General features: G+C 39.1%; 2 protein-coding genes across 2 annotated transcripts; one reads left to right on the top strand and one right to left on the bottom strand.

Annotated features, from left to right (window-relative positions):
• Positions 1-1,101: 1,101 nt before the first annotated feature.
• Positions 1,102-17,558, top strand: LOC144659211 (neurocan core protein-like). Its single transcript, XM_078519644.1, has 3 exons — positions 1,102-1,338; positions 11,085-11,199; positions 16,241-17,558. The coding sequence occupies exons 1-3, from the start codon at positions 1,102-1,104 to the stop codon at positions 16,669-16,671; spliced, it is 783 nt and encodes a 260-aa protein (XP_078375770.1). The 3' UTR covers positions 16,672-17,558.
• A 48-nt stretch (positions 17,559-17,606) lies between these two features.
• LOC144659697 (protein SPMIP7-like) lies at positions 17,607-26,522 on the bottom strand. Its single transcript, XM_078520188.1, has 9 exons — positions 25,940-26,522; positions 25,436-25,506; positions 25,258-25,340; positions 23,967-24,105; positions 23,283-23,359; positions 22,338-22,379; positions 21,575-21,676; positions 20,028-20,135; positions 17,607-19,040 (listed from the first exon to the last, which is right to left on the bottom strand). The coding sequence occupies exons 1-9, from the start codon at positions 26,367-26,369 to the stop codon at positions 18,932-18,934; spliced, it is 1,161 nt and encodes a 386-aa protein (XP_078376314.1). The 5' UTR covers positions 26,370-26,522; the 3' UTR covers positions 17,607-18,931.
• Between the last annotated feature and the right edge of the window lie 68 nt (positions 26,523-26,590).

The following is a 26,590-nucleotide window of genomic DNA, read 5'->3' as shown; positions in this document are numbered from 1 at the left end:
CCCTCCCCCCTACTCCGGTCAGATGGGTCACTAGGCTCGAACGCATTTCCGAGCTTCTTTTGTCTTGTTTTTAAAACGAAGACAGGTGCAAACCCTTCCATGTGATGATAAAAGTGTTTGATTTGCACAAAAACAATTTGTGCGTAGAGCTTCTTTTCATAGGAAAAGTTTTGCACCAGGACTCTCAAAACAGAGGCAAATTAAACGGAGTTCGCAAGTGGTTTACTTAGTTTTATTCAGTTACGTTTTCCACTTTTGATTCGGCACTGCAGTTCACGTGGTTAGTTACGACTACGAATTCCTTCACTGCATATTCTAGACATTCTATCGTCAAGCAAAACGTTTCAAGTCTAATAATTTCAACTTTGAAAGCTTTTTCGACAAGCTGAACAACATTTGCAAAAATTTACGTCGTGGTTGCTTACTGCAGGACGGACTCTCCAAACTCTCCCACTCTCCCGTGCTTCATAGGAGGCCCAACAGCTTGAGAGCTGCCATCATTATGTTTAATGAAACATAGAAAAACCAAAAACGTTTTTTACCTTCGAATGAAAAACAGATATAAGATTTTGTTTTTATGGTACTTAAAGCCTAACTAACATTATTCAGTTATGTTCACCAAATATCTCATTTTTGGTAAATAAAATTGACCCGAGAATTAATACCGTAATTTAAAATTTCTTACTAATCTGTGTTATTAGAAATCAAACAACATGATAGTGAAAATTAAACAATACCTGAGCATCAAAGCGTCTTACGTCCAGTAAGTACGGTTTCTCTGTAGGATTTCAATGCCGAAGCAATTAAGCGTAACTTTTTAATTAATGAGGATTTCTTTACACAGCTTGTGTGCTTTTAAACTGACCTTGCATTATTTAAAATAAATCGTATATGTTTCCTTGCTCGGTTAGAAATAATTCATTTCTCGTAGTATTCAGACACTACTGAGATGCGCTCGAGCGAAGTTCTAAATTTTATACCGCCATGACTTTGTGGAAGTTTAACTTCGCTTCTTTCTTCATATTTTGCATTTTAATTGTGATCGTTTTCTCAAACGAACCATTTCTTCAGCGTAGCCCAGATAAACGGCTTCAGTTTGCGATGTTTAAAGATCATTTATTCCATGCTCTTGATGACAAATTGATCGAGACAGCGTATGTGGAAACTGTGAAACACTGTTTGCTGAAATGTGTAAAAAATCGACAATGTTTCTCAACGAACTTTGGAGTGACTTTAAGAGATGATGGAAAAGTGCTGTGTGAACTGCTTTCTTCAGACAAATACAATTCTTCTGGAAGCTTTCAACAGAGTTCAAGCTTTCATCACTTCAGCATCTTGGTGAGCTGTTTATTGTTTTTGTGCGTGTGGGTTTTTTATTTTTATTATTATTTCGAGTTTTTTCAGCCGTTTTTGTTCTATAAGAGGAACGAATTCTCGCAGTTTTGAACTCTAAAAGTCGATATTAACACCCGCTTTTAGTGTTAGTGCATAGAGGCTTTCTGTCGACATCCATCTTTCGACGTGCTTAACAAACGACACGGATCGAATTAATCCGCCAATCACAGCCTACTAGCATGACCTTCTGACCTTGTGAACTCATTTGCATGAATCTGCATCGGTTTTGATTGGCTCATTTCAGACAGCACGGCGAAAGACGCTGTCGAAAGGTGATGTCGAAAGATGAATGTAGAAACTAGAAAGATAGCTCCTCAGTGTAGCTATGCATGTAACACTAAAAGCGGGTGTAATGCAAAACCCCTTTCAAAAGCTAAACCAAGTTAAGCTTTGCTGTATCGTGGTAAAGAGTATTTCTGTGAATTAGAGATTTAAACGTGAAACTTTATAGTTCCCTAGCTGACGAAGGATTTTTTTGTAATCCACAGAGTCCTTGTGAAAGTTTTCCGTGTCTACATGGTGGAAACTGCCGAGCGCTTTATGAGAAGAATGACTACCGCTGCAACTGTACTGAGGACTACGGTGGAAAAAACTGCGAAAAGTGTAACTATTCTTTAATATTATTTGTTTTTTTTGTTAAAATTCCGATAAGCGGCAGTTTTGTGGCAATGGTTCTATTAATACTTATCCGAAAGGTCTCTGAGTCTCGTGTTTTGTTAATACTTATCCCTTGGTGCCGCCAACCTTAATGGCCCCCTTAATTTCTAATGAATGAGTTCTTTGTTGATTGTCATGCAAATAATAACAGCAGGAGTGAATAACAGAATAAATTTGACTACTAGTAAGTTCGTTCCTTTAATAGCAACTATTGTGTTAAAACATGTTTTGAAAATCTAGCGGTTAAATTTCTGCGCAATTCTTCACCCTTAACAACATAACTTGTCTTTGAACAATCTAGAGAGATGTTTATTTGCACATCAGACGAGACAAGAATAGACGACATCAAGAGAAAAAATGATAAAACCCCTTTGCCATCTTCCCTGACAATATCCTGAAACAATCTGGCGAAATTGATGTAACTGCTATGGAAGCGATAGTGAAAGTGAAATCTAATACTGTAATAAAAACCTGGTATCTTTGCGGTGTCCGGTGATGGATGGCAGTTAATAAAATTCCTTTCCACCTAGGCCCCTAATAGAGAGCCTGCTCGCAGGCTACCTAGGCCCCCAACTGATGAAACATGATGGAACATGATGCAGGGGCATGCCACAACAAGATGTAACAGGGCCAAAATCAAGACATGCGTAGTATACACACACATACGAAAAAAAAAAAAAAAAACAGGCGAGACATGTAGCCTCACGTACGGCCCATTCTCGACCCAGAGCTCTTCTCTTTTGCGCATGAATGTCGTCGTCAGTCACGTGCAAAAGACAAATAGCTCTGGGGTCGAGAATGACGTACGGCCCTCTCAAAAGTGTCAACACACACGAGGGGACAGGTTGCTGCAGCATATCCCCGCTAAGTTTTAGGGGTCATAAATGGTCCCTCAAAATTTTGCAGTGCTCTCAAAATAAGGTTTCTGCTCGAAATGCTCGCAACATTTTAGTGGGTATTCGTTTGCTCGTGCTCGCATGCTCGGTTTTTAGTGGAAATAGCTTTTTGAAAGGTGCTCGTTGTTCACAAGGCTAACTTTTGTCAACCCTCGTGCTCGTAAAGAAAAACGTTGTGCTCGCATACTCGCAAAGACCATCCAACACCCCAATCAGTGTACATGTTGTTGTAACAGGTCGCTGTATCATGTTCCTCCGCATGTTACGGACAGTTTGATAACAACCCATTGCAACTCATCGAACATATTTGATGTTTCAAATAAACATTAACAAGAAATCTTTGTCTTAACATTCCAGTTTTGCATTGTGGCCAGGATCAAGACTGGAAGTTTTTCAACTCTTCCTGTTTCAAATACTACTCGCAGCCCTTAAACTGGCAAAGTGCCAAAGCAAAGTGCGAGCAGGAAGGCGCAATGTTGGCGGTTTTTCATTCTCGCGACGAAAACGACTTTATGCCCACTAATGTCGCTCCAGAATCGTTCATAGCCTGGATTGGATTAAGTGACCTAGAGACTGAGCATATCTTTAAATGGCTGGATGGTTCCAAGCTCACATTTGAGCAATGGTTCAGTGGACAACCAAACGGCATCGGTCAAAGGTGTGTTGAACTTGGAAATGGCTTGCATAGAGGCCACCTGTGGACAAATCAGTGGAACGATCAATGGTGCTCAGATCCCTTTCCGTTCATTTGTAAGAAGAAAGCTCGTATGGAAAACAACTGATTGTATATGTTGTGGTTCAATTCTACCCTTTGTACGATTTGGTATTTCCCTTGTTTTGCTTTCATATATTATCATACACCAGAACAATGAAAATACTAAATTGTACCAAAGGTAAAATTGAAAAATTGAACCACAACATTTATTTACTATATTAAGCCTAGGCTTTTCTTTTGCTGGTAAACCTGGGGAATGAGGGGGTGGAAAGTGGTCAGATCGAGTGACCCTTCAACATGTTTTTACAAAAGTACTCACGCTATAGTAATCAAACTTAAATAGTGCGTTAAGTATCCAAAAATGTTAGTTTTAACCCTATTCAGACCGGGGGGACTTTTATGGCCCGCTCCAACTTTGATAATGTGTATCAAATCAAAGCTATAACCACCAAACTTGGCGACTTTTACTTAAATTGTTCTGGCAACATTTTGACTTTGACGTTTCCGTGGCAACCGGTTTCTAACAGCTATGTTTTACGAAATTTACACTTTGGGGGTTTTTAATCAATATCTAATATTTATGTTTTTGATTGCATTTGTATTTATACAGTGTCACTTAATTTAGAAAGAGTGTATCACATTAGACAATATTACGTTTATTAAATACTAATTTGAGTGAAATATCAATTGTAAACGTTAAATCCAAGATGGCGGACAAATTTTGTAAAAAGACATTTCTCTTTGTAATCTCATAATTGTCTACTTTGAAGCATTCTTTTATAAGGGACGTAAGTTTTACAGTCCACAAACTTTGATTTTTAGGACATTAGTTCAGTACACTGGCATAGTAATTTTTAAAAAACTGGACCACTATTTGTAAGTTTCCATACGTCTTTAAGCCCATGACAGTGTCCCTTTAACCCTCGGACGTACAAGGTGGGGGGGGGGGGATCCAAGATGGCGGCTCTTATGACGTCACAGGCAGCAAAAATTATGTCACCTTGTAGAGTAAGCTACGCGCTTTCTTCTCAGTGCAAAATAATTTCGCTGCGCCTTAGCGGAACGAAAACCCCTTGTACGACGGTGGCGCCAGTGTGAGTTTGCTTGTACGCTCGAGGGTTAAGTAATGTACTGCTAGTAAGCCTTTTCGTGATTGGCATTGAACCTCTTGCAAGAGCCTTGAAAGATAACGAGTCCATCAAAGGCATCAACGTCGGCAAAATCATTAAACTTACGCAATTTGCAGACGACACGTTGTTTGTTTGTTAACGATCAAGTCTCAGTAGCCAAACCTACTCAAACTGCTACGTATATTTAAACACACCTTCGGTCTAGAAATCAATACAAGCAAAATAGAGGCAATGTGGCTAGGAGAAACAAAACGGATACATCATACAACTTCAGATGGTCTCAAGAACCGATCCAAGCCTTCGGTGTTTCCTTTTCCTACAAAACCGATGAAGCAAATTATTTGAATTTCGGTGAGAAATCCGTAATTTAGAAAAAACACTCAACGGATGGAAAAGAAGGAAACTTACTCTGCATGGTAGGATAAAAATAGTTAAGACTCTAGGTTTATCGAAGCTGATTTACAACACCTCTGTGTTAGAAATCCCTGAGTTTTACGTGAAAAAAATTAACAAATTAACATTCAATTATATATGGGAAGGAAAGCCAACAAAAATAAATAGAAAGACCATTATCAGTAGCATAAAGCAAGGAGGTCTAAAGATGATGGATTTTTTAAACTCATGGATAAAGCTCTCAAAATTGCTTGGATTAAACGAATTACTGAAAACGTCGACGCAGTCTGGAAGGTTATCCCAGAACTCGCAGCTGCGCACTATGTCGGTCTCTACCTTTTAACAGAATGTCATACGACATCAAGTACCTACGCCTAGATAAACTACCAATTTTTTACCACATACCTCTCAAATATTGGCAAGAATATAACACCGACAAATTTTCAAACGAATCCCACATTCAAAATAAGATTATTTGTAATAATAGCTGCATCCTAGTTAACGGACACCGATATTTAACAAAACCATGTTCAAAGCTCAGATGATCCGAATTAAACCTTCTTACGAACCCTCACGGAAGTTCGACATTAACATTCCTTTCACATTTTACTGTGGCGCCATCTCGGATATCCCAGCCAAATGGAAGAAGTTATCAATAAATCAATTCAATTTACCGCAAAATGTAATCCCCCCGCTGGACCTCTCGTCAACCCGAACCGCCTTCTCCTCTTTTAATCAACCAAGTGAATCCACCAACATCAGAAATCAGAATTTTAAATTATGGTTTCCCCAAAGAAAATATCCAGCAAGTGTACACTCTACCGTTTGCGTTAACCAGAGATTCTGAATTTATCAGTATAATATAATTCACCACATCTTACCAACTAAATCAAGCCTCTTTTGAGCCGGAATTACTGAAAGTGCTGCATGCACATTCTGCAAAACCGAAGAACAAACTATAAACCACTTGCTCTTCCACTGTTCTGAAACTAAAGCTTTCTGGGGAAAATTCACCAACTGGTGTTTTTTTAAATCTACACAAGTCAGTTATTTCTTTAACAAAATGACCGTCCTATACGGATTGCATGACAATATTCAAAACAAGCAGGCACTTAATGTCACTCTCCTTATTGCAAAATACCACATCTTCTCAACAAGCTCATGCGACGGCAAACTATGTTTTGAAAGCTTCCTCCTTCGCCTTCAGAACCATCTACAAATATTAAAACAAAGTTTCACAGCCAACAACAAATTACTGCAACTATTTTAAATTTGTCTTTATGGGGTAAAATTCTGTAACTTATCTTAGCTCCTTCGTTTTTTTTTTTCTGGACAAGTATATTCAATCTTAGATGTAAGTTCAATTTTGTTATCGTTACGGTAAATTGTTTTCGTGAAGAAAAATGTAATTATTGGCACCAAGTGTAATTAATCTAAGTACCGTATTGTCAGAGCAGAGTATTGTAAGTAGAGTAATTGAAGAGTTTTATTGTAAGTAGTGCCCTTGTGTAAGCACTGTAATGTAAGTGATGTAGTTAACCCTCGGACGTACAAGGGGGGGGGGGGGGGTGGATGCCACCCCTCCGTAAGGTTTTTCCAAAATTTTGAAAGGAGGATTTACTCTATAATGCTGAAACTTTCAGTAGCTACATTGCATTCATTCATCCTTTGCGGAAATTTTGATATGTCAACCATGTGCCCTTGATATTTGACGTTGCCATGGTAACATCATCAAAAAATCGTCATTTTTAATATTTTTCTTTATTTTTCCCAGTTTTTTGAAACAGAATCCAACGATATGTTAATTTTTACATTCCATAAGCATTCTGGCTTGATTTTGCATCAATTTCCGTTATTTTGTGACTTTCTAAGAAAAATCTGAAATCCAAGATGGCGGATCCAAGATGGCGGCTCTAATGACGTCACGTGACCTCATATGACGGCAAAGCCAACAAACTAATGTCTTCTTGTAGTGTAAGCGACGGGCTTTCTACTCAGTGCAAAATAATTTCGCTGTGCCTTAATAGAACGAAAACTCTGGGGAGGGGGTTCCATCCACCCCTCCCCCCTTCCTTGTACGATGGTGGGGGTATGAATTTGCTTGTAGTGTCTCTGATAAATACATTATCATCATCATCATTACGTCCGAGGGTTAAGTCACGCAAGTAATGGTTGTAAGTAGTGCTTCTCACTGTAATGTAATCTAATGTAACTTGTTTGTGTCTTTCAATAAAAAAAAATGCAGATAAAATCATTAAAAAATAGATCAAAATGTTTGACAGCATTAAAATATGCCGGTTTGACGTTTTCATTTGAAGCTATTTGTGGTTAATTATATCTTTATCGTCTTTATCCCATTCTATTTAGGCAAGATTATCATGCAGCCGCTGCTCAGAAAATAAGCCCGCGTTCCTCTACAAAAAGACTCTACTCGGGAAGGAACAAACATCGGACTCGAGAGAGCGGCGGAAATTGAGCCTGATTCTATTTAGCTTATGTTTCAGTGAGACTTAAGGTCGGGACATACTAGGCGGCGACAAGTCGCTGCAACATGTTGCCTCGTGTAACATGGTGCATTTTTGGGACAATCTTTGTCGCTGCGATCAATCGCAACGACAAAATAAGCGACAGCAACGTTGTCGCAGCTTGTGTACACCTTCTTGCGACAAGTCGCTGCGACAAAAAAAAATAACCAATGAGAGAGCGTCATGTATTGAATTGGAAAACTAGTTCACATTCTCCCTCTTCCAAATTCGCTGCGTGTTCACCGAAAAAGCGCCTTGTCGCAGCGACTTGTTTTGAAGCACTACACACGGAGCAACTTGTCGCAGAGACCTGTCGCTGCAACTTGTCGCCTAGTGTGTACCGACTTTATTCATTACTGTGTTTTTAAGTCCTTTTGTCTCTAACACAATAATAGCGATCGAGTGACTACACAGCTTCCAGGACTTCTAGATCTTTCGATATGTTATGTTTTCCCCTGCGACTAGTGTATTAAAAAGCCATCTGTTACAGATAACTAAAACTAATGTTTATACTTTTTAAAAATTGTCCTCTCAGTAGTTCAAAATAAACAGTTTATTTTTTCTTATAAAAACTGAATGAAGTTGAAATTTTAATGAAAATCGCATCAATAAGGTCAAGCTTTATTTACTGATTTTGTACCAGTGAGTTTCATCTGCGAAGTCCTACCTCGAAATTATTGTCAACAGCCGGTATATTTAACCAGTTTCTATTTCAAACTTTTGGGACTGGGAAAAATCTAGAAGATTCAGTAATTTTTCGTTATATGAATTTACATTAACAAACCACCCACAATGACGTAAGCGAAATATATGCATCCCTTTTTCAGTCGCTTGCTTTACAATTACTGATTGTAGATAGTATCCGCATTTCCGATCAATGAGTTGAGTTATAACTTTTGCTTTTAAGCGATTACACTGAAGATGAGCTTTTTTTTTTGCAAAATCACTACAGCATTTCGGTAAGTTGGTAACTTTAATTTTTTTAGGCCCAGACTAAATTATGAAGGAATATTCGGGGTGTCGAACTCCAATAGTCAATATGTAACGTTTAATAAACGAGCAGGAGTGCTTTATCGAGTTTAAAACACGAGGCGCAGCCGAGTGTTTTAGACTTGATAAACCACGAACTGCGAGTTTATTGAACGGCTTCTAAAACCTTAGCCTGCGTTGCAGACGAACAAAACCCCGGTATAGTGCGTCTGCGAATTAGAGCACAAAAGCTTGTTCCGGCCCCCCGTGTGTTACCAGGGATTTCTATAATAACCTCTGATTGGCTTTTGAATAGGGCCGTTCTTTCGTGCGCCGTAATTGGTTGAGTGGATCTCGCGAAACCATAGTTACGTGTTCGATGAATACCAGATACCAGATACAGTAAAACGTTCTTGTCATAAATTTGTGCCGTTCTGTATTGGAATTGGTCATCCAATCTATTTCGCTTTTCACTTGTTTAGATAGGGCACGATATGCTGTCAGTTGTATTATTTGGAGGCGTTTAAAGTTGAGTAGAGCCATAAGACATTGGTCTGCACGGCTTTCCGTCTGTATATTTTTCCCGGATATTTTGACACCTCTGTTTTACATTTGTCATATGTAATTACTATCGCGGTTAGTCTTGGAACATTCATATTTGCAAGATATGTTTTGAGCTTTTGAAATATTCCCTCTGGTCCTAAATGTTTCGTGAAGATGTCGACTACTTGCATTCTGCATTTGTAATGCCTGGTCCGGCTGTTTATTGTGTTGCAAGGTGTGTTGCTTCTAATCACGGATGACGGATGTTCGTTGTGTGACATTCTTTCACCACAAGGCAAATGTAGATTATTCAACATTACACCATGACCTTTTTGCTTGTCAATTGTGTATGCTTGTTGTCGTTATCGTTGTTTTCTTTTTTTATGAGATAGTTCGAACCGGCTGCTTTTTTACCGCTTCAAACGCTAATTCTCACCGATCTGGTCCGATCTGCCGTGATCGCCGCCAAGTTTGTTTTGTATCTGGTCTTCGTCGAAAGCGTAACTATGGTTTCTCATGATGCACTCGACCAATTACGACGCACGAAAGAACGGCCCTATTCAAAAGCCAATCAGAGGTTATTATAGAAATCCCTGGTAACACGCGGGGGGCCGGAACAAGCTTTTGCGCTCTAATTCGCAGACGCACTATACCGGGGTTTTGTTCGTCTGCAACGCAGGCTACTAAAACCTTTGATGTAGATCTTTTCAGTCTTGCGCTGATATTTAGATTTTGGATTATTTTTGCCAAGAATATTGGACATAAAATTAAGCCGTGTTTTTAGCGGAGCTCGCAAGGCGCCGAAGGCGCCTTGTGCGGAGCCCCATAGACAGGCAAATGGTATGAAAGAAGGAACACTATGGAAATGAGTTTTCATGGTCAACATGGATAGCGGCATGGTTCGCGGGCGCGTACGTACGGCGTACGGAGTCGCGCAAGATGGCCGCCATAGTTTGATGGTAGAAATAGTGAAGCAAGAAGGCCGTATAAAGGCGGCCGTATAAAGGCGGCCTTTAAAATTTAAAGAGGTTTGAAAAGAAAAACAAGAAGCAATGAAACAAAATGTGCCTGAAAATTACGTGTAGAAAGTAATCGACCGCCAAAAAAAAGTGGACATTGAGAGCCATAATCGATCGATGACTTTCGTGTCTATTTGTAAGGCCAGCATCGTACATAAAGGAGCATTCGAAAGCTAAATCGGGTTGATAGAATAAACAAACCATTTTATTGCTACAGGGTAAAAAAAAAAGAAAAAAGAAAAAGGAAAAAAGAAAAAAAAAAACTTGACCCTCTGGAATTTGAACTCACGACCTCCGGATCCGCAGACTGGCACCTTACCGATTGAGCTAATCCGACAGACTCTGAAAATGCACGTTGAATATATTCTATATCAATGTAATAGATATTGTGGAGTCTACTAAACTGCTGCGAAACTATAACAGGATCGCGAAACTATTTTCTATTGCTAGAAAGCAGATAATTTACTGTACTCTAAAGTAATTTTTCGTGCCATGAGTAATGATTTTGCCCCGCTTTAAGATTATTATTTCTGTCGTACTGCTGACATTCGGTTTAACCGTGAGCTATTTAAATTTGTCTTGAACCTATAAACCGCCATAAACATTAGTACTTTGGCCGCTTATTCACTAGAATGAAAACATTGTAAGCTCCAGTGAAAATTAAATAAATGGGGAGATCCGCTTTTAGGCTTGCCTAAATCTATATATTATCAGATATAAAGACAGTCATTAAACATTAATTTCCTTTGTATTTTCTTAACGAATTATTAATGAGTTTTTGAATGAACATTAAAACTGGCTGTTTTGGAAGCTAAACCTTGTTGGGCTAATTTTTTGCACAGAGTCCTTGTGAAAGGTTTCCATGCCAACACGGGGGCACATGCCAAGCGCTTTATGAAACAGATGACTACAGCTGTAACTGCACGGAAGATTATACTGGGGATGACTGCGAAGAGTGTAAGTTATTTTGGTTTTTCAGGTTAAGAAAATTAAATTAACTTAAAAATAAGAAGAAAAAAAAAAACAGGAGAAAAGGTATACTTTAGGCGCATCTTCGTGTACAATATTTGCCTAGTTACCATAATATCTTCAATTTCTGATTGAAAAAGATAACTATACAAAAAATATCAACTATGACCATTTCAGCTGTTCCAAAACATTTGCGTACAATGTATTGAATAACTTTTGTTAGTCAGGTACACAGGAGCTAGCCCAAAATGTGACACCCACGGGCATTTTTGTCTGATTTTTGGCAACATAGCTATTTTTACTAAATCTAGTACGCTGATTTCGAAAATCACTGTTGCCAAGCTCAATTCTTGAGTTAAGATGATGTTCTGGGGCATTTAATTATGACGTCATTGTCCAAATAAGGACTTTTCTTTTCTTTAGCAATTTTAAGCTTAATAGATCCAGAAATTCTTTCAAGGCGTTATTAGTGTACTGTAAATATGATTCTAAGACTTTCTGACAGTTTTTACGCTGTTTCTATGAATATCAGCCAAACTGAGTGACAATTGACCACGCCCTCTTATATAAAATTCAAATTATCGAGGGTATAGTTTTGACATTCTGTTGAAAAACGAATGCGATTCTTGTATTTATAAAAATTTGCAACCGAATTACTGCGCAAATATAAGCTGTGTTTGAGATATACCACTACGACCGCTTCATTCACAAAGAGAGTGTCAAGGAGAGACAGAACCAAGATAATGTAGCAGAGAAGGCTCTACATTCTACACTACAAAAATATACGGTGTTCTCGTCACAGACAAATGGGACACCGCAGAACATTGCCACAAAAGATCTTGCGAATCTAGGAATTGAATAGTATCTTGTCAAAGCTCGTTCTTTGGGACAGACCCAGCTTGAAAGATTCGTGTAACGGAGGCTACCACGTTCAGATAGTATAGAAGAAAGGAAGCGGGAAGAAGTGGCTGAAGAAAACTTCTGTGACCCAATTCGCAAGAATAATCCGCCTACCGTTGCAAGCCTTTATGAAGTTAAAAGTGCTGCAACTATATCTCTGAGAACAAAAAGATTCTGCATGCGAACCTGAGTATCTTACATGTATGTTGACTAGTGACGGCATATGAAGCCAGGCGCGAGATAAACATGCAAGCGATATTGCACCATGAGCTAATGCCAGTGCCATTGTCTCTAGCAAACATGAACCACACCAGGCGAACGGAAAAGAAGTACACTTTAGGAACTTTACAAAAGCAAACGTACGTACCACTGCAGGAGGTCTCAGCAAATCTTCCTCGTAACTCGTCAAGTGCATTGTTACCATTTCATGCCATCACCGGCTGTGACAGGAACTTGTTCATCTGTGGAAATTTAACTTAATTTAATTTTAGACTGCGTGGGTTGTCACGAAGCACTCTGACATGCTGGCATGACATGCTGACATCGAAGGACTCATTGGACTTGGATCTTGTTGTTCTACTTGGCAAATTCAGTAGCCAAGAAAAGCTATCACCGACTAGCAACGCATTCAAGCAGCACTTGAAGAGGTGCCACTACCAAACCGCGGTGTGGTGCCAGGCACACATTCAGAAACCGGTGATTCCGTACCCAGAGAAGACAGGCTGGACGCTAGCAGAAGATCTACTGGTCTCTGTCCGACACTAGATCCAAACCCAAAGAATTCTCTGAAGATGATTTCATGCGATCTGACAAGTGGCCGCGCGACTCTTCACTGTAAATGCAGAAAGTCACATGTCGTGTGCACTGGGCTGTGTGGATGCAGCAAGACTGACACTATTTTCTGCATCAACCTGGGCTAAAACGCTTTAAAGACGCTTGTATAAAAAGCAATATTAGTTCAATGTTTTTAAAAAGTTAGAACATTTATTAACCATATTTACAATATCGATTAACAATAATTGTAGACAGATTAAAACGTGAAAGTAAGGAGCAACGTCCTGTTATTTTGAATGCGTTAATTTTACATGCATTCAACGAAAGTCACCATTAGCAGCAGGTGACATACAAAGTGCATTGTGAAATGACATAAATTCAGCAATATACAAGAGAAACAATAAAGTTTTATCTCTAGTTGTAACAACAATGATGTTATGTCCATTTTTTCGCTACGATAAAGCTAAAACGAAACGCTGAAACGAGGGAAAACTCGATACGGATATGGGCATTATCATGACGTCGTTCTTGATGCTTTCTAGCTCGTAGCTGCAGCGTGGCATGACAACAACATTTTTCTTTCTTATTTCAATTGTAACTTTTTGTTATTACAAAAATCACCTTCGTTTTTCAACAAAATGTCAAAACTATACCCGCGATAGGAAGAATTCGAATTTTATATAAAAGGGAGTGGTCAATTGTCACTGGACGGCTCGATATTCACTGAAACAGCGTAAAACCTGTGAGACATTTTTTAGAATCATCTGAACAGTACACTAATAACGCCTTGAAAGAATTTCTGGATCTATTAAACTAAAGAAAAGAAAAGTCCTTATTTGGACAATGACGTCATAATTAAATGCCCCAGAACATCATCTTAACTCAAGAATTGAGCTTGGCAACAATGATTTTCGAAAACAGCGTACTCGAATTAGTAAAAATAGCTATGTTGCCAAAAATCAGACAAAAATGCCCGTGGGTATCACATTTTGGGCTAGCTCCTGTGTACCTGACTATGTGTAACGCGGGCTTAAAAAATCTTAAACTTTTACAGAGAATGTACATACCGTAAATGTAATAACATGTTAGCGCTTAGCTACTCAGAACTTTTGCCGATTAATAAGTTTCATAAGCTCTTCAAAGGAACTGTTTCGAGGAAATTGGTAAAATTCAGACACAAAAAATTGAATTGTCCACCAAATTAAACGAAATGTCAAAATGCCCACTTGAAATTAAACAGTGAAGAAACCTTTCAAAAACAACAAATACAAAAGAAGGTAAGGATGGCCAAAAACTGAAAACTTTTTAAAGCGGACTGTGATATGGATTTTTGAAAACTGTTGGGTTGAACAGTTTTCAAAACTAATCTCTCGATAACCTCGTTTTTTTGTAAGTTTTAATTTTATTTGTTTGTGATGAAGCTACGGTTTTGTCATTTCGGTTCATAGCGAGTATTTGGCAAAACATAATAAAATAGACTAAGCTCGGCCATGACATGGTCCCTGTAAACTTCTGGATTTAATTCGTATACAGCTAATTCGAGAAAGGTTGTCGGAAAGAATGCACAAAAGTGCACGCGACCAAACCGAAAGGTAGAATGGGTAGAAGTTGAAAGCTACTGCACGTGCTGAATATTGATAAGATGGCGACATGAAAAACGCGAATTTGCCTGTTTTCTTTCTCGTCAGACAGGTGGAAACAAGGAAATGTTAGCCACGGTGAATTTTAGAAGAATTTTCAAACCCAAAGACATGCGACAGTAAAAGTTAGCTACAGAAAAGGCCCGGTCTGAGAGGAAAAACAAAATCTTCACGTCAACTGAATTAAGGAAAGAGTCCCACTAATTTTTGGAGGGGGTGGTCTAATTTAAAATATATTGGAGCTACCGCTTAAAAAATTGCATAGGATGAAGTATTTTTATAAAATATTTCATTTTTCGGATTTATAAACTTTGCTACTTAGTCACGTGACATACCACACCCAATTGTTTATATAAATTTCAATCCAAATTTACGAGAACTTGCAGATATAATGATTGACTAATTTTGATTTCTACGAATGGCTGTTACCATTAAGTTTAGTGATCTAAACGGGGATTTACAAATTTATTTCTTTTGTCTTAATTACAACGTCTTTCCTTTGGAGAGGGACTGGGACTAGGTAAAAATAAGAAATAACGAAGAAAAATTAAACGTTTTTCAGAATCCCCGTTTAGAACGACGTACGGCAAGGTGAAGTAAAGGTTTTGAGAGAAAAACCGATAGATTACTAGTACGTTGACATCTCGTAACTTAACTGGTCACGATCAATACATTTTAGGGCGTGGTCAGTCACGTGACCACTTAAAGCTGAGCCAATCATCAGAAAGTTTGATTTCCCATCTAAACACACTATTAGAAGCCAAGTGTTTAAGAAAAAGACCGCATATAGCAGAAATGACCAAAACATCGCATAAATACAAGAGTCATTCCTTAATTCATGTGAGACGTACGTGCAAAAATAGAAACTTGTACATTTCCTCTAAGCCAATATGCAAAATTCAAGTAAAAACCCAAACCACCTTTCGGTCTAGTCGCGCCGTGCACTTTTGTGCTTTTATCCGACAACCTTTCTCGAATCAGCTGTATAGCATAATGCCTTCTCTACGCAAAATTAAAAGATAATGAGGAAAAATGTAGACACTGGCTTCGGCAAAGATTCTGCTATAGATCGAAGCTTGTATTTCTAACCGCTCAAAGACAAGGTTTTTAGTCCAAAAAATATATAAAATTACACGGAAGCTATTTGCAAAAAGTTGTTTTTATTACGATGCCGTGTTGAAACAGCAACAGCAAAACACAGTTCTCCCTTTATACGAAATTTTATTGAGGCTTGCGCTTCTAGCCGCCATAAAGAAACGTTTCTGTGCTCGTCTGCAACGTAGGCTAAGAAAATTATAGTTTAGTACTGTAATATAATTTGTTAACCATGACTTTTTCAAACAAGCCGGATTCAGCAGCATTAAACATGGCCTGTTGTCATGACAACAAACGGGCGAAGATCCAAATTCAGGCACCGGGGGAATGGAGTCAACGGTTGAACTGACGAAAAACCGACAGTGTTTTCCAGGCTTTCTCATTCTTATCGGGGCAAATTTGATCAGTCTTGCTTTTTAACAATTTTACAGGAGAAACAACACCAATAACAACAACAACGATTACAAAACAAAACAAAACAAAATGAAACCAAAAAAAGAAACAGACCCCACCAGCAAATAAAACGGACAAAGAAAGTGTGCTTTTAATTAATTATTGTTATCCCGTTAATATAAATTTATCTAGCTATTTATTTATTTATTTTTATTTTTTAATGAAAGTTTTGGTGTGTGGCGTAGACCAAGATTGGAAGCACTTCGACTCCTCATGTTATAAGTACTTCAGTGAAGCGCTGAGCTGGTCCGATGCAAGTTCACATTGCAGGGAGATGAACGGAAGTTTGGTGATACTTCATACTGCTGAAGAAAACGATTTTGTTAGCAGAGCAGTCGTTCCAGATACGTACAGAGCGTGGATTGGACTGAATGATTATGGAAGCTCTCCTCGGGATTGGAAATGGGAAGATGGCTCAGGATTGTCTTTTAGTCATTGGTATCCAAGTGAACCAAACAATGTAGTTGAAAACTGTGTAGAGGTATTGAATGGGTTCTTTTATGGCGGGCAATGGAACCATGCCTGGAACGACAATAGATGCTCAGTAGGTTTACCTTTTATTTGCGAAAGGAGGACAAGGGTGGAAACCGACCCGTAATGAATTTGAACAGTGTAATTCCGAAGACACAAGCACACGGATGGATGGATGGATGGATAATCTTTATTTAAAACACGGTCAAATTCATCAGCTTACAATACAAAAATCTAATTATAATATATATACAAGAAAGAAGGGAAATATAAAAATATATGTACAAATATAAAAAGCTGCTTTCCACGAATGCCGTGCCCTAGAGTACTCGTTCAATTAGTTTTTTAAATTGCCCAAGGGACTCTGCTTGTCTTACGTTAATAGGAAGACTGTTCCACAAGATGGCGCCACTGTACGTAAAGCTGTTTTTGTAATAGTTAGTGCACGTGCGAAAAGAAGAAAGAAAATCATCAACTAAAATATTCTGTCTTGATACTGTCTGAATGTACTCACATTTTGCCAACAAAAATAACTTACAAGCCAATCAGAACTCGTGCAAATGCATGCAAGCCAGACCATGTCCTCATTGGCGGGAAAATAATCATTTGTGTGCTGTGATTGGGCAGATCACTTTGAGTGACGTTTGTACCAAATAAGGTACCCACCGATAAAAAATCGATTGCAAAAGCATTACAGTTGGCAGCCACTAGGTGAAAAATTGTTTTAGTGTAATGCTTTCGCCAGTCGAAAATGTAAACTACCAGTAGCTTCAAAGGACGATCTATTCTTAGAGTTAATATTTAAAGTAGATATGATTTATATTCACTCAGTCGGAGAACTGTAAAATAGCACATAAAAGAATTGCAATAAAATAAACCAAAATGAGTCAAACCAATGCAATGTATGTGCGTTTTCCTTTTCTTTTTCCCTCCCAACCACAGATCGCAAGGCAACGAAAAATAAATTATACCGACAAAAATAACTCCCATGAAGCTCTGGGGATATCGAGAGATAAGAGGAGTTTAGGACAGTCCCATGTGTATAGACAAAGAAACGAGACATTTTGAAAGTGGTTGACAAAGTTTATTAGAATAAAAAAGAGCTTTCAATGCCCGATTCCGTTATATTAATAAATATTATTTTGTAAAAACTGTTCGTGCTATTTACAAAAGTTAAATGTACAAATAAGCCTACACTAGAGTTACGGGTATTTTTTTTTCTTTGTTTTTTGGCAGCCGTGGTCAGTCACGCACAGTAAAGACGCATCCGCATAAAACCTGTTATCTGTTTTAAAGGAAAGGCTCGAAACACCGATAAATCCTTGAATCAGCCAAAATAATAATAGACAAAAAGACCACATCATTCCTGAGAATCTGGAAGAAAAGCGGTTCGATGAATATCGTCACACCACGCTTTTCTACATCTAGTGTTACAAGACAACCCAAGTAAGGGTTTGGGTTGTCTGAGTTACTTTGTAAAGCAACGCAGAATTAGATTCATACTAACTTAGACCTAAAAAGAGATGTTCTTTTTTAATACCAAACCTTAGCCCACAACAAAACAAAAACAAACATTTTTAGTAACAAAAATAATAAAATTGCGACGTCAAAAATAATCTTAATACATATTATATTATTTTGAGAAAGAACTCGATCCCAAAAAAACCTACAGTGCAAGAGAAGTTTCTTTGCAGATTCCTCGTCCTACCAGTTCGCTCCTTGAGAACGGTTGGTAAACTACTTAGTGCAATTAACGAAGAACACTCAGTAACATTCATCGCTGAACTATGGGCTTTGCATCAACAACCTTCCTACTAAGTGTAGTACTGAGATCTACTAAGTAGGCCTATGTAGAATTCTCTACTAGCTTGGCACGACAAAGAATCCACTTAATTTTGTGGCTGAGATAAGTTTACGTTATTCCGTTGATTTTATGTTAACAACTGCTTTCAGTGTACACATAGCTTGTGAACAATGGTTCTAAGTAGGGAAAGAAGGAAGGTGCCGCAAAGTAAAGCAAGTTCCTTCTGCCTTCCTCAGTAGAACCTGCTCACAAGCTATTGTACACGTCATGCATAGTAGACGCATAGGCCGCTCATTTCGTCATAAGGGTATTTGCTGCCTTTTAAGGACAGTACCCCTTGTAAGTGCGCTTACGATTTTCAGGACACTCAAACACAAAAGTAGCATTACGCTTTTTCTCGCGGTCTTTTACCATAGGCGACATGCTTCCTAACCCTAACCTTAACCTTTCTCGACTCTGCCATCAGAAAATTCTTTTCTCTGTCGAAAAAAAAATTAATATACGTACAACTTCGCACTCTCACAAAATCGATTTGAACACACACAGGAACAGAACTTGTTCCTTTGGACTTCTAAAAGTTCAGCTAAACTTTGTTAAATGGATTGAATGGACGAGTAAGCGTCACCATCTTGGACATGGGTCCTCTGTGTCTGAATGGCGATAGCTGAACTTTTGATGGCACTTTGAGCTCCCTGCAAGAGAAAAAGAAACAAACCATTTGGTAAAGGGGTTGTAAATAATTTTTGTACAAGTTTGATAGTTCAATTTGTCTCTTTGTCGCTTAAGGCGCGGGCCAAACGTTCAACTTCATATGAGTCGAACCTAATCCAAATGAGCAAAACCTGTTGTTTTTGGTCATTTGCATTAGGTACGACTCATGTGAAGTTCGACGTTTGGCCTGGTACATGAAGATAAAAAGATGGTACAACGCAATCTAAAAGATATCACGATCCGAATAACAGTGGAATCCAGATAGTTCGAAACCCCCGATAACTTAAACCAAAAGTTGTTTTTCTTCCTTCAGTAGAACACAGTGTAATTTTACCGCCTGATTTCTCGAACCAATTTTCGTTTCCCTTGAAAGTTCGAAAAATAGGAATTCTACAGACTACTGTAGTTAAATTCCGTTTGATTGAACCTTCAAGGGAAATCAAAAGAGATTCGAGTTACTGGGGGTCCGAGTGAGGGGGATCAAAAGAGGTCCCAGCTAGCGGGTGGTTCGAGTTATCGGGAAAAAACCTTCAATTGTCTTCTTGGGTTAACGAACTTCTGTGCAGTAACGTCGATACAAATTGCAGCTATCGTATATTTTCCAGAAGTCTCAAAATTAAAATTAAGTTCGTCCAAATCGGTCGGTTAGGTGTTGGAGACGTAGCCTGCGTAGCAAGCGTTCCCGTGCGAGCGAAGTTTCTGTGTAGATTCTGGCGAAAAGCGAAAGATTCTGGCCGCGCGAGAATTGGGGCGAGAGCAAAAAAAAGGAAAAGAAGCGGGGAGGGGGTCTTCGCTCGCACGGGAACGCTTGCAGAATCTTCGCTCGCGCGCGACAGAAAGAACTTCGCTCGCACGGGAACGCGGGCTATTGGAGACGAGAAATGCTGTTCCCTGTGAATGTACATGTACATCGAAGAACGCGAAGTTGAATTACCGCGACTCTCCATTTTTATGGGAACTCGCCATACCTGTGTATTCTAGCAGTTGTACATGCTTTTGGTTGTGGTTCTTTACTGTGAGTAGGATGATGCGCTGTAAACAACACACAACCAGTGTATCCAGGAATATTACCACGCCTGGAAAAAAAATACATGTATAGACATGAATCTGTGTATAGATAAGTTGGTTTTAAATGTTAAAAAACATAAGAGTGTAACACTTGATGCCGTTAAATGGTCAACAATGACCAATTAAAAAAAGTGTGCTCTTTTAAAGCATAACATTTAAAAGGTAGAAATTAAACGGTTTCATGTAATGAAAAGGGTAGGTTAAAGGGCCGGACTATGTCACGGGGATTTCGCAGATTTTTGATCTAAACTGTTCTGAAATTAGTGGTGGGCAACTATCTTTGAACATCTAAAGGAATGTATAACCTCAATTTGTGGATAGAAATCAAGCTACTGTACGGCTACAAATATCGATATTTCGAAGACGCGCGGAAACAATTTGAAAACGTTTGCCTAACTTTTTCAAATTGTAATCCGTTTCCATCCACAGCCAAAGATGCTCGATAACAGTTTCAGTGCTCTGATATAGCAATTTTTATTAAATATGGACTACTATTTTAAGGTTTTCTGCGACACAAATATAAATCTTGATGGCTAAAAATCAGTTTAAATACGTGACATACTGTCCCTTTAAACTATACAGTCGAAGCTCTCGTAAGCGGACACCCTCGGGACGCGAAAAAAGTGTCCGTAACTGGAGCTGGCCGCTTACGAGAATGGTTCTCGTACGCGGCCAGTAGAGGTGTAGGGGATAGATGGCCGCTTACGGGAGCTTGCCCAGCTAACAATTACCGGACGGACTTGGATGACGACAAAACAAGCACTGAAATATGGTACTGTGATTATTGTTAAATCATTGTGACGAACGGCAATGAGAAGTTGATTGATAAAAACAAAAAACAGAGGTTTTTGTAGGATTTTCTTCGGGGTGACCGCTTATGGGAGCTAAAAAACAAAGAAAAAGTCTAAGAGGTAATCTGTGAAAGTGTCCGCGGCCGCTTACGGGAATGTCCGCTTACGAGAATGTCAAATTACAGAGTTTCTATGGGAGTTTAACGGGATTTCAAACAAGGCGGCCGTAAGTAGAGCTGTCCGCTTACGAGAGTGTCCGTTAAGAAAGCTTTGACTGTATTATCTTTTTAAAAAGGTTTTAAAAAGGACCTTTCAAAATATCGTCAACAGACCCACCAATGGTTGGTTATTCTGAGAACGAAGTTGGTTTTTCAAGTGAAAAGTTAAAAAAAGAGATGCAGTATCCTACAGTGTAGGTATGAGAAAGGAGTACCATTTTTTTTAGTGAAGGTAAATAAAAGGGTTAGCCTTTCTGTCAAAAATGGTGTATGTATATTATAAAAGGATTAGGGTTTGGACCTCAGGGTGGGGCTTTCCTGTAGGAATTATTTTTGAGTAGCCACCCGGGATTTGAAGGCTTTTTAGTAGAGAATGCATAGTAGAGAATGAACACAGTCAGACTAAATTTTCATGGTACATTCTAGCATATAACTTACTTCGCTGTGTCTGTATATCTTGGCTGTGAATTCCGCACTACAGCAATAGGAGTAAAAGTTTTTCTCGGATGGTCTCTTTCACCAAAGCCAGGAGCATGCCCACTAGAGAAATGAAACAAGCCAGTTTTTTAATAGATCAATCACATCAAGGATTTGGGTAAAAAGTAGTCAAATGACTTCGGGATTGCGGGTAGGGGTAGGAAGTGCTTTCTTCCTTATCTTCGGGTCGTCACATAGTGCGAGGCAGCATGGCACGCGATCCATTCTGGTTAGCCTAAATAGCACTTCGGTTAGCCTAAATGGCACTCCAGTTAGCTTAGGAAGCTTGCAGTTGGCCTTTTTATTTGAATTAGGGATTTCTACCCCTGCCTCACCTCGCTGCCTCGCCTTGCACATTTGTAACACTCCTTACACGTATCGTGAAATGTTATCATTTTTTGCAAGTCAGTTATAACGACGTACGTGTAATCTACATGACTTTGTATGTAATGTATTATGCATTCAAAATGATTGTGGTTTTATGCATAAAGATGACTGTGCTAAGAATTCTTGGGAGCCTAATTACATTGCTGCTACGAGGAGGGGTGAGGGGTGTGTAAAACGTAATACACTCAGCAGGTACAATGATATGTACATGTATGTATGTATCCCAAAAAATTGACACAGCACAGTGGGTATTTTGACTGATGCTCTTGTAAACTTAGTCATATAATGTACATACATGTAATGTACGTATATCATATACCAATTCTATTAAACAAACCTGTATCCTGGTATGTGCCCTGTCTTTTTGCTTGGACTGCAGCTGTAGATTGAAATACAGATTACAGTGGTATGTCATTTTAGCTGTCAGTTACTGCTTAATAATTCCCAAAACAGTTATTTAAAGTGTTAAACAGCTAAATTAATCTCTCCATTTTAGCACCAATTATATATTTTTTTTCTGACCACAGATATCGATTGTCACACTGACTGAAATATAGCACTCTCAATCCATGGGGGCAGGGTGTACTGGTTGGTGAGCTCCCATGTTTAAGGGGTAATATGGATGTTCCTTGAAAAAAATTTGAAGCAAACCTCAGCTAACTGCAGACACTTTCCAGAAGTGGACACTTACACTGCAGTCATCTACTAGTCCTAATTACAAACATTTAGGTAACAAACACCACATTTTTAACCTCACATAAGTGGATAAACTCTCTTAATTAATAGGTGGTATATCATGTGTAGTTTAGAAAATATCCATACCCACCTCATGGAAGGTGATTGGAAATTCCAAGGGGGTGGGGGTTTTCAAAAGCCAAAACCTAGGAAAGTATGGGGCTCAATTGGAATTTCCAGATGGGTGGGGGATTCAAACTAAACAACCTTCTGTGAGAGGGGTATGGATATTTTCTGGAACAATGCAATCTGATAATTACTATAAGTGGACACCATTTCTTGATGATTGGAATACAGGTTGTGACAATGTTTTGGAAAAAGTAGCTTTCTTGTTGGAGTTGGTGGCTAATTTTGCTATCTTGTTCTAAATATCAGAAGAAATATAAAGCCCAGCCGGGTAGCCTGCCAAGGTAATGAAGTAGGCAGTGATTTTGGCCAGCAGCCAGCTGCATTCGACTACCTTGAGAATGATATGATCTGAATGTAAAAATTGATTTGGAGGTGCTTGATAAGGATAGAAACAATGACAGGCTGACTAAACACTTACAAATCAATAGGTCCATGTACATGATTCCCATTCCGTGACTGAACAAAATCCCAGCTGTGTGGTCTACTACCCATTTGCTAATAAAAACATTAAAAAGAAAACATGTAACAAAATATACCATTATTGTCATTTAAAATAATTAGCTGCATTGATAAACAAATTATCTTGAAATATCCTAGCTACTGCACTGACAAAATATATATTCCTGCAGGGGATGGATTAAATTTCAAACCCCAATATTTTCAAAGTTATTAACTTACTGTAAGTTCATTTGTGTGAAGCTAAATTGGAATACAATCCACAAAATCTTTAACACCCATGATGCAAACACAATTTCTTTGGAGCTTGCTGCATGTAGTTACAAAAGGTCATTACATATATATAATAGCCTCCAAACAGGCTTCCAAATGGGGCATAAAAGGCAAGCAATGTGCACGTGAGTGCAGCCTGATTCAAAGCTGGCTAAAGATACATGTATGTATACATGTACATGTGAAACGAGCAAACAACTCTTTGCGCTGAGATTACAGTCAACACTTTCTTAGCGGGCGCCTCTTTAAGAGGGACACCTTGTGTTGGTCCTGTCCCTGCAATTTTTCAGTGATCATTTTTACTGTAGCTACTGGAGCCGGTCCAAACAGGGTCCGGTTTAGAGAGTGTTGACTGCAGTTTATATGAATATACCTGCCAAAGTTCAGGAGTGGGAGCATATCGTTTTGTAGCAAATCTGTATGACACCATGTCTGGCTGCAGCTCAACTGTGGTGCATGGTGGTGGGGCAGATGGACGAATTCTTGAACTCCAGTCAGCTCCACTGTATAACCTAATTAATACGTACAAAGAAAATTAAACAACATGGATGTATTTGTGACAGTCACTGTATCAAGATAGATGTTTAGCCTACATACATGTACAGTACCACTCAAATGTAAGTTTACCACAGTGACCTTGTCTCGTTTCTGGCAAGATGTGTGTCATATTTTCTCTAGAGACATGTCTTGTTTCTCCCGAGTGTCTCTGAAGCGTTTTTTATGGAATAATATATTACTCGCAAGAAGCAGCAGGTGCATAAATGCATTGTGTCAAAGGTTTGTGCTCTGTAAATTGCTCCCAACTCAAAGGGACTGAAAATTTGATCGTCTGAACAGTACTGTAGTCCTTATCACGGTTTTTGATGATGCCATCTTGGCCAATAGGCAAAGCGGGTAGAAATTACAGTGTTTGTATAGGAGTCCGATGGCAAATATCTTCTACAAAAATTAAATTCTGGACAACTTATGAAATATAAAGTTAAGATACTAGGCAAAAGTTTTTATTCGCCGAATTTGAAGGATGCAGCTGGGCTAGAAAGTGTTCAGAACTTACGTTTTTAATTTCCCATACATTTGTCTATATTTTTTTCTGCGCAATTGATGTGGTTCGCAGGAAATAATTATAGACAATTGTATAGAAAAATTAAAAGCGTAATTGAACGCTTTCTAGCTCAGCGACAATCTTCAAACTTGGAGAATAAAAAGTTTTGCCAAGCATCTTAACAATTAATGAGTTGTCCAGAATTCAATTTTTGTAGAAGAAATTTGCACTCATGTGATTATTAAATTAACTCTTAAGGCCTGTCCAAACGGGAAGGGTCCCGGTGCCATGCCCGGCGTCCAACGGGCGTCCGCCGCGCCCCCGCCCCCCCCCCTCGGGCGGCGGGGCGGGGGGAGGGGATCCTCGTCTGGTGGCGGCTGCGTCTCGACGGGGCGGGGGGGCGACATCGACAGACAACACGACGTCGCGTCGGGCGTCTCCCGTCCGCGGCTTTCCTGTTGATCAACATTGCGGGACACGTTCGTCATCATGTGGTCACCAAACAATGTTTGTCGTGTTGGCGCGGGAGGCCTTTAGTCTGCATTTAAGATCAGCCACTAATGCATGTTCCACATGCACTATTTCTAAACAAATGAAAAAGAAAGAAATTAACTGTGCATACTTTTGAGTTTCTGATGTATAGAATGCCCTGGTTGCCACAGCATCTCTCCATTCTTTGTTCTTCAACAGTTCACTGGCAGGAGCCTGCAAAGATCATTTGTATTTTATTTATTAATTACATTTACTTTTGGAAAACAATAAAGTGATACTTAAAAATGCTTCAAAGTATGCAGGTTAACCTTCTGTGAAAGTTCCTTTGCTTCTCTGGATCCTGGAAACTGACTTGGATTTTGTAGAAGTTGATCCAATTCTACAAGAAATGAAAATTTAGTAACTTAATCCAATGATGTTTTGTTGTTTTACAAGGAAAATGGCGAAAATACAATGAAAGGCAGAAAAAAAATCAAAGGAAAAATCGAAGACTTCTTGATTTCTTCATTGGCCCGTCTGTGTTGACGCCGAGACAGCGTGACAACATTAGCAGCATTTCTTTTCGTCACGCATCAGTAACGCGACCACAAAAAGTTGACAACTTATGAACAGTATCCCCACGAGTTTTCCTTTACTTCTTAATGTAATAAAAACATAAAATTACGACGCCATTAACACATCCTTTCTTTCCATGTGCGTGTTCTAATGTATACCAAAATCAGAACAACGTCCCAAGATTCAACTCAAATGCAGACAATTGACAAACAATTAACCTGGGCACACTTCGACACTGTGGGGAGCTATAAATTTACCTCTAGTTTTTGTTTCCCACGGAGCGTTCTGTGCCCTCAAATCCGGAATAGGCGAAACAATTGGTCTGCCATACGGTGTAGACGACTGCGGTCGGTGATCTTTATTCACAAGAGGTTCTATTTGCTTGTAATTTCCGTCTTCTGCATCGGCGCCGACCGAAGTAAAACCACTTGTTGGGTCTACAACCGGAGTGTCGCTTCGCCTCGGAGCGTCGGCTCTACGTTCACCCTTTTCGGCAAATCTACGGAAGAATGCTTCGTCTTTCTCTTGAAATGATGGTATGTCGTAAGTGGTGAACGTCGCCGGAAATTTCCCGGCCGCTTGTTGACGGCGAAATCTTTGTTCCAATGCGATGGGGTCCTCTGAAAGATGCAGGCGAAATGTGCCGAAAGGCGGTCGAGGAAGAGAAGCGTTGACTGCCGTTGCCATTGTGTTGAAACCAAACAAGTCACTTTAACCCTTGAGATACATATCTAATAGTTGATTGTTGTTAAGAATATCAGTGGAAGTTTCTGATATTGATGAAGAATCTAATTTATAATGATTACTTCTGTTCTGGAACGCGAATGTCTCGTCGTCAACATGCGGTTGCTAAGGAAGCTGATATCGCGGGCTCAAACAGGTCTGCGCCCAGAGGGACGGGATTTTAG

The sequence above is a fragment of the Oculina patagonica genome, chromosome 7, assembly GCF_052425735.1.
Source record: "Oculina patagonica isolate OP01 chromosome 7, crgOcupat, whole genome shotgun sequence".
Lineage (NCBI taxonomy): Eukaryota > Metazoa > Cnidaria > Anthozoa > Scleractinia > Oculinidae > Oculina > Oculina patagonica.
The sequence above is the reverse complement of the archived record's forward strand: the minus strand, read 5'-3'. Positions and strand labels throughout refer to the sequence as shown.